The 9,483-nt window shown below is 47.5% G+C and overlaps 1 protein-coding gene across 1 annotated transcript; it reads right to left on the bottom strand.

Moving 5' to 3' along the window:
• Positions 1-657: 657 nt before the first annotated feature.
• LOC108815746 (uncharacterized) lies at positions 658-8,943 on the bottom strand (the record flags this gene model as incomplete). The annotated part of the gene is given in 8 exon segments (XM_056999460.1): positions 658-1,016; positions 1,019-1,148; positions 1,521-1,868; positions 2,025-3,797; positions 4,209-4,374; positions 5,245-5,666; positions 7,896-8,245; positions 8,304-8,943. Coding segments are annotated over 8 exon segments (4,188 nt in total), but the record flags the coding sequence as incomplete, so codon positions are not given.
• Positions 8,944-9,483: the final 540 nt, after the last annotated feature.

Here is a 9,483-nt window from a genome sequence, read left to right as displayed (position 1 = left end):
AAGGCGTGGATAACTGCCTTTGGGCGAACGGGTGGGAGTGATTGGCCGAATGGGCGCAAATGGATCCAACGCATCCGTTCGGTCCAACCGCCTCTCAACTGCCCCTCAACTGCTCCCTGGCATCGATCTTTACCCTTGGCACTTTGCCAAACACCTGACTTCATCACCAAACCCATCTGGTCCCTCCGGACCGCACCACCATCTCACCGGACCATAACCGCCCATGGTCCGGTCACACCATGTCAACTCATAACACTCCTCCAAGCTGAGATGAGCTGACCACCAGTGTCACCAGCTGAGTGAGCTAACACTCCAGCTACTGGAGCTGACCAGAACTCTTGTGAGCTACTGTGAGCTCCCTCACACTTCATCCTAGCTGCCCGAGCTTGTTTCACACTCCGGCCAGCTATCTAAACCCTTGTCCAGCTTCCTTAAGCTTGAACCTTCCTTGCCTTGGTTAAGTTTCAGCCTCCTGATACCCTTAACCCACTTCCCGGACCATGATACGCCTTATCTTAGGTCATTAGACCTGATTTGGTGCATCACCTCGCACCATGGTCCATCCGGCCGATCCTATCTAGGATCGGGGACATGACAAGTCTCCCCCACTTGATAGGGATTCGTCCTCGAATCCAGACCAAGTGAATCTTCACTTACATACTGATCATACCACTCAGGATACTCAGCCTTCATTCTTGCCTCGGTTTCCCAAGTGATTATGTCCTTGCCATTACTCTCCCACACTACCTTGATCATAGGTACTGTCTTCTTCCTTGTTGCCTTCTCTGCCCTATCTATGATTCGAACCGGCCTTGTCTCTAAGGTTAGGTTCTTACCAAGATCTTTGGGAATCTCAGGCAACACCACATCCTGTTCGGATAGGCATTTCCTTAGCTGGGACACATGGAACACATTGTGGTATGCATCCATTGCTGATGGCAAATCCAACTTGTATGCCACTGCGCCCACTCTCTCTGTGATCCTGAATGGACCCAAGTACCTAGGATCCAGTTTCCTTCTTCCAGAAACCTGGTCCTGCCTCTGAAGGTAATCATCTTGAGATACACTAGGTCACCAACCTCAAACTCAAGATGCTTCCTCCTCTTGTCCGCATAGCTCTTTTGTCTATCCTGAGCCTCCTTCATCTTCTCCTTGACAAACTTGATCTTCTCTGTGGTCTCCTCCACAATCTCAGGACCAATCATGCTGCGCTCCCCCACTTGGGTCCAGCATAATGGTGTCCTGCATGGCCGCCCATACAAAGCCTCATATGGTGACATACCAATGCTTGTATGGAAGCTATTGTTGTAAGCAAACTCTACCAAAGGCAAGTGCTTCTCCCAGGTCTCTCCCCAGTCCAAAACACAGGCCCTTAGCATGTCCTCCAACGTCTTGATTGTCCTCTCTGACTGACCATCAGTCTGAGGATGATAAGCTGTGCTCATGTGCACTCTTGTGCCTAAGGCCTTTTGGAAAGCTTGCGAAAACAAGGATGTGAACCTCGGATCTCTATCCGACACAATGCTTTCAGGTACACCATGAAATCTCACTATTTCATTGATGTAAATCTGCACAATCTCATCCACACCATCCCCCTTCTTGATTGCCAAGAAGTGAGCCGACTTGGTTAGCCTATCGACCACCACCCAAACAGCATCCTTCTTGTTTCTGGTCGTAGGGAAACCAGTCACAAAATCCATGGTAATGTGATCCCACTTCCATTCCGGAATGGGTAAGCTTTGGAGTAGTCCACTGGGCACTTGGTGCTCTGCCTTGACCAATTGGCAAATGGGACACTTTGCCACCCACTCGGCCACATCAGTCTTCATGCGCACCCAATGGTAATACCTCTTCAAATCCCTGTACATCTTGTTCAGTCCCGGATGTACTGAGAACTTAGATCTATGAGCTTGCCTCATAATCTCTTCCTTGAGTTCCTTATTGTTAGGAACACTTATCCTCCCATTAACCAAGATGGTACCATTGCTTGTGGTTTGGTACTCAGTCTTGTCATTGAGAGCAACCTTTTGAAGGTTCTCATCCAGCTTCTGAGCTGCACAAATCCTGGTAAGGAGATCGGCCTGATCCACTGCCTCTAACCCCAATGGCTCATCAGCACTAGCCAGTGTGTTAAGGAGATCGGCCTGATCCACTTCCAATATATCTGCCTCCTTTTCAGCTGAAACCTCAGCCCTTCTCCGGCTCAAAGCATCAGCCACTAGGTTGGCCTTCCCTGGATAGTAAGTTATGTCCAGATCATAATCTGCCACAAACTCCATCCACCTCCTTTGCCTTAAGTTCAACTCAGGCTGAGTGAAGATATACTTCAGACTCTTGTGGTCTGTAAGTATCTGAACCTTGGCACCATAAAGATATGATCTCCAAATCTTCAGGGCAAACACCACAGCTGCCATCTCCAGATCATGTGTGGGGTAATTACCCTCATGCTTCCTCAATTGCCTTGAGGCGTATGCAATGACCTTCCCATGTTGGGTCAGTACACATCCTAATCCAGTTATGGAGGCGTCTGTGTACACCACATATGGTTGGACCTCCTCAGGCAGGACAAGGACTGGTGCACTAGTAAGCATGTCCTTAAGCGCACAGAAACTTCTCTCACACTCCTCTGACCATACAAACTTAACATCCTTTCCTGTCAACTGAGTCATAGGCTGTGCCAAGCTAGCAAAGCCCTTCACAAACTTCCTGTAGTAGCCGGCCAGCCCTAAGAAGCTCCTGACTTCTGTGGCATTCTTAGGCTGAGGCCATGCCTTTATGGCCACGACCTTCTCCGGATCAACAGACACACCTTCACTTGACACAATGTGTCCAAGGAAGCCAATGCTCTTTTGCCAGAAGCTACACTTGCTTAACTTAGCAAAGAGCTGCTGCTCTCTCAATCTCCCCAGCACAGCCCGGAGATGCCTTTCATGATCCTCCTTGCTCTTGGAGTATACAAGTATGTCATCTATAAAGATGATTACAAATTCATCCAAGAAGTCTCGGAAGGTACCATTCATCATCTTCATGAATGCTGCTGGTGCATTGGTCAGACCAAATGGCATAACCACAAACTCATAGTGGCCATACCTGGTTCTGAATGCAGTCTTCTTTATATCACTTGGTTCAATTGGGATCTGATGATACCCTGAAGCGAAGTCAATCTTAGAGAACCACTTTGCTCCCTTAAGCTGATCCAACAGCTCATCTATCCGAGGCAATGGGTACTTATTCTTGATAGTAACCCTATTAAGCCCTCGATAGTCAATACACAGCCTAAAGCTACCATCCTTCTTCTTCACAAAGAGGACTGGTGCTCCCCAATACGACACACTAGGGCGTATGAAACCCTTATCCAACAACTCCTCTAGTTGTTTCTTTAGCTCGGCCATCTCAGCAGGAGCCATGCGGTAGGGACTTTTTGACATTGGGGCCGTCCCTGGTTCCAGTTCTATTATGAATGGGTCTGACCTATCAGGGGGAATGCCCTGTGGAGACCTAAACACATCCTCAAACTCACTGACCAGCGGAATCCCGTCCGGGTTACCACCCCCAACAACCTCCATAGTGGTGATTGTGGCAATATAAGCCTCACAACCCCGCTCAAGCATCCTTTCCGCTTGGACTGCTGATACCACTAAGCATCCAGAGGTTGGACGAATACCTTGGAACCTGATCGGGGGTCCACACCCACTCTCAAACAGCACCCTCCCCCGGTGACAGTCTAAGGTGGCCCGATTCTTTCCAAGCCAGTCCATACCCAAGATCACCTCATGATTCTTGAGTTGGACCACAACAAGATCCACATGCATTACCCTGTCCTGGATCACCACTGGGATATCCTTCACTCGTCCTAATGAGGGCATCAATTGGCCTCCAGCCGCACTCACTAGGCCAGGATCATCCCCGTCCCAATCTGGAACAAACCCTTTCCGACCAAACATGGACTCACAAAACTATGTGTAGCTCCAGTGTCGAAAAGTACATGTGTTTCCACACCACCAATACTTAGGGTCCCTACAGGAAACCCAATCTAAGCATCTAATCCATTATAGGTTCCATATCATGCATTTCTAAAAATTTAAAAAGAATAAGATCAGATCATTACCAGTGATCGCCATGAAAGGCTTGGCCTCATCAGTGTCCTTAGACAACTCATAGACCCTTGGTGCAGATGTCTGGCCACGGCTTGGTTCCGGCTTGCTAACCTCAGACTTCATCCTACCTGATCCAGCCTGAAGCTTAGGACAGTCCTTTCGGAAGTGTCCGGCCTTCCCACACTGGAAACAAGTCCTAGAGTCACCACCAGCCGCTTGACCATGACTCTGATCCGGTCCAGGACAGTCCCGGACTGAGTGGTCCATCTTGCCACACCTTGTGCAAGCTCCCATAGCTCTCCAGCACTCACCACCATGGCGCCTTCCACACTTTTGGCACTCCGGCCTTCCACCTGAGGTCTTACCCTCATCACCTGAATCTCTCTTCCTCTTCCGGTCACCAGCATGACCAGTACCACTTGCCTGACTCCTAGTCTTGAGCCTGGCCTCCTCAGCAAGGTTAGTCTCCAGCATTGCCATGCGTTCCACCAACTCAGAGACAGTACGGAAGGTACGGACTGAGCAGTAGGTCCGGAGTTCGACCCTAAGGCCTCTTATGAACCTGCGGACCTGAACCTTCTCATCCTCCAACTCCTTACCCACATACTTCCTGAGCCGGTTGAACTCCTCTTCATACTCCCTGACTGACCTACGCCCTTGGGTCAAGTCCAAGAACTTGGCCTCCAAACGATCCCATGCTTCAGCTGGGAAGTACTTGTGGTTGAACTCAACCTCAAAGTCAGAGAACTTCTCAATAGATCCATTGGTGCGCTTGTCCACAGACAGCCACTAGTTGTGTGCATCTCCCTCCAGGAAGTGCACTGCTATGTCTCTCTGGTACTCCTCAGGGCACCTTGTAGACTTAAAGTTCCGGGCCAGCCTGTCCCTCCATTCATCCGCCTCCATAGGGTCAGCACTTCCAGCAAAGTGCTTTGTCCCTAGGCGAGATATGTGCTCCAGCACCTTCAGGTAATCCACCTTACCAGATCTTCTAGCTGGCGGATCAAGTTCAATCACCTCATCAACTGGTGCAACTTGTCCAGCAGCTCCTGGTACCACCACCTGGACTTGTGGAGCTTGCCCCACTGATGAATTCACCAATGGAGTGATCACTTGGGTCATAGCCAGCATCTGACTACCCTTGAACCTGATTGCATCAAGCACCTCCTTCATGGTAGGTTCCACCAGCTGGTTTCCTTGGTTGGCTCCACCATTGGCTGCACCAATGCCTCGGCCGCCCTGATCACCAGCATGTGAGGACTCTTCCTCAGCCTCCATGTCATCTTGCAGCTGCCTTGCAGCTTCCTCAGCTTGCTCTTGCAGCTGTCTAGCTAGTTCAGCTTGCTCCAGCTGCTGCCTAGTTTCCTCAGCCGCCTTTTGCTGCTGTTCCACTAGACCTCCTTGAACCTCAGTCGGAGTGATCCGAGCCAGAGGCAATCCAGTTGTACTGTCCATGCCAATGCTTGGATTGGGCAGCACCACACTTGGATTGGCTCTATCCGCGCCACCTTGGCCAGATGCTCCAGCTCCATCCTTAGCCCTCTTGGACTTGCTCCGACTCTTACCACCCTTAGGAACATCAAAAACAACACACAAGATCAATGTTAGTAACACTTAACCAATGATCCATCAAAACAGTTCCTAAGACAAAAATAAATCAAGCCCTATACTGTGAGACCCCAGCCGGATGTGTGATGATCAAACCATAACCCCCAAGTCCTAGAATCAAGCATGCTCTGATACCAACTTGTAAGACCCGAACCTGGATCTCAAGACCCAACTGATCCGCGGCCTTAACCTAAACATCTAAGTGCAATTGGCCGGTTTATGTCCAAATAATTCTAAGTCATTTTCAAGTGATCTGAGGTTCATATACAAATCATATGCAATGCGGAAGCTAAGATAAACATTCATTTTATTAATATAAACCATGTGATCCATACAATGTAGTAATATCAATCAGTTTGCACAATAGGCTATCATAAGTTCCATACTATCTAAACACACATCACACATCCATCCTTGGCTTGAGTCTTCGCAGCTCCTTGGCTTTCCCACGATCCTGACCAGATCCTGCAATCATATAAAAACCATCAAATACACAATCAAACCGATATCCTAGCAACAAGTCTAGCAATGCATGGTTAAGTCCCTTAGAACTAGTTTCTGTCCCAAACCTTGACCCACTCGGATAGGCCTCTAAAAATTATACAAACATCATGATAAATCATGATAATTCACAACTAAGAGAATGGTCAAGTCAGATCCACAGAACAGGTCCGGATCATACCGATCTCACCCTAGACCCGCCCCCATGGCCATAACTTACCACCTCTATTCAGTGATATAAAATTATCCTCTCATCATGATAATTCATGATAAATCCCAATTAAGAGATATATGAAGTCGGAATCCCCAAACCTCAACCGGAAGTCAGAGATCCAATCTTACATGCCCAACCAAGGCCATGGAGAGATTACACTGACCAATCCATGCCTTGAGGTTCCGACCATGAGTTTAAACCCACGGACAACCTCAAGATATAAAATAAAAGAGATAGGATGAGAGAAAAGGGAGAACGGATGCAACCAACATCACTTGGTCCATGCGGACCATCCATCCGGACCCATGGATCATGGCGATGGTAAATGGTTAGCATCACTAACCTTAGGAGTGGCCGACGATGGGTTCTGATCCTTCCCACTAGCCTTCTCGGTTCCTCTTGTATCCATCTTCACACGGTTCCTTCTCACAACTCTTCCTTGGTCGCCGGTCAAGAACAAATCACCACCGCACTCACACGGCCAACAAGTAAAACCGCCGGTCTCTTTCTCTCTTGGATTCTCTGGCAATTTTGGCAGAGTTTCCCCTCTTTGTCTGATGACAAATATCGATGCCCAAGGTCTATATTTATAGACAAAGGCGTGGATAACTGCCTTTGGGCGAACGGGTGGGAGTGATTGGCCGAATGGGCGAAAATGGATCCAACGCATCCGTTCGGTCCAACCGCCTCTCAACTGCCCCTCAACTGCTCCCTGGCATCGATCTTTAACCCTTGGCACTTTGCCAAACACCTGACTTCATCACCAAACCCATCTGGTCCCATCCGGACCGCACCACCATCTCACCGGACCATAACCGCCCATGGTCCGGTCACACCATGTCAACTCATAACACTCCTCCAAGCTGAGATGAGCTGACCACCAGTGTCACCAGCTGAGTGAGCTAACACTCCAGCTACTGGAGCTGACCAGAACTCTTGTGAGCTACTGTGAGCTCCCTCACACTTCATCCTAGCTGCCCGAGCTTGTTTCACACTCCGGCCAGCTATCTAAACCCTTGTCCAGCTTCCTTAAGCTTGAACCTTCCTTGCCTTGGTTAAGTTTCAGCCTCCTGATACCCTTAACCCACTTCCCGGACCATGATACGCCTTATCTTAGGTCATTAGACCTGATTTGGTGCATCACCTCGCACCATGGTCCATCCCGGCCGATCCTATCTAGGATCGGGGACATGACAGATGTCATCAAAGTAAACTACAACAAATGAGCCTATGAATGATCTAAGCACATGATTCATCAACCTCATGAATGTACTAGGTGCATTTGTCTATCCGAATGGCATAACTATCCACTCATACAACCCATGTTTAGTTTTAAATGCAGTTTTTCCATTCATCACCTTCTTGCATCCTAATCTGATGATAGCCACTCTTTAAATCAATTTTAGAAAAGATACTAGAACCATGCAATTCATCAAGCATATCATCAAGTCTAGGAATATGGTGTCGATACTCACCGTGATATTCTTAATTGCTCTACAATCAACCACACATGCGCCAGCTCCCATCCTTCTGGGTACAAGTAAGACAGGTACATCACAAGGACTCATGCTCTCACGGATGTTACCCTTCTCCATCAACTCATGTACTTGTCTTTGTAGCTCTTTGGTTTCAACTGGATTGGTTTGGTAAGCAGGTCGGTTAGGAAGTGTGGATCCAGGTACAAAGTCAATCTGATGCTCAATCCCACGTATTGGTGGCAACCCTGTAGGACTATCATCTGGAAACACATCATCATATTCCTGCAAAAGAGACAACATCTTACTCGGGTACACCGGTGTAAAATCAGTTAGATTCAAGAGAGATTCTTTGTAGATGAATAAGAGAAATAGATTGATTAGAGTGAAGAGATCTCTTGATATCACCAGTTTTGGCATAGAAGTTGTGTTGCTTAGTTTGAGTCAGTTTAAGATCAATCTCCTTTTTCTTTTGAAGCTGCAGCTGATCCTGATGTACTTCTTTTAGAGATAGTGGCACTAGTACTGTCTTTCTGCCTTTAAACTCAAAGGAGTGCTTGTTGGTAAAGCCATCATGAACTACACGTCTATCAGATTGCCAAGGCCTTCCCAGCAGTATGTGACTTGCTTCCATAGGCAAAATGTCACACAAGATCTCATCCTCATATCTTCCAATGGATAAATGAACTAGAACCTGATCAGACACCCTCATCTCGCCCTCATCATTGAGCCACTGGAGTCTATAGGGTTTTGGATGTTTCTGAACCTTTAATCCAAGATTTTGAACCATGGTTTCACTCGCAAAATTGACACAACTACCACCATCAACTATGAGGCTGCAGACCTTTCCTTGTACCAAGCACCGTGTGTAGAATAGGTTCTCTCTTTGCTCAAGCTCTTCGGTCATAGTTTGAAGACTAAGGTTTCTTCTTGCCACTAGTAACCTCCCATTAACCGGCTCTTCTTCATACTCTTCTTCAGACTGATCCTTAGTATGATCTTCTTTTCCAGCTTCAGATTCAAACTCGCCATTATCAAGCAATATCATTACCCTTTTGTTGGTACATTCATTGGCATAGTGACCACGACCTTGACACTTAAAGCACTTGACATCTCTTGCTCTTGAACTAGTTTCTTCAACCTTGTTTTTATCCTTGTTGTAGATGCTAGCAGATTTGGTTCTTCTTTAAGCTGAGGCTTGTTCTCCTTTTGGAAACTAGGCTTCTCTTCTTTTGAGTGTTGGAATCGTGTGGAACCATAGCTACCACGTGAGTGACCCTTTCTCTTAAGCTGCTGTTCCACCAAGATAGCCTTATGCAGCATCTCTTCTATCTCCACATAGTGTTGCATCTCAACATTGTCTTGTATCTCACGGTTTAGCCCTCCAAGGAATCTTGCCATAGTAGCTTCTATGTCCTCTGAAATACTAGCTCTCAACATCAACAACTCTAGCTCTTGATAATACTCCTCAACAGTCTTGGAACCTTGCGTGAGTCTTCTTAGTTTCTGATGTAGATCTCTGTGGTAATGGTTAGGCACAAACCTCTTGCACATAAGAGACTTCATCTCTTGCCAAGATTCCACTGGA

This window comes from Raphanus sativus, unplaced genomic scaffold (genome assembly GCF_000801105.2).
Source record: "Raphanus sativus cultivar WK10039 unplaced genomic scaffold, ASM80110v3 Scaffold1833, whole genome shotgun sequence".
Lineage (NCBI taxonomy): Eukaryota > Viridiplantae > Streptophyta > Magnoliopsida > Brassicales > Brassicaceae > Raphanus > Raphanus sativus.
This window is presented reverse-complemented; position numbering and strand designations above follow the sequence as displayed.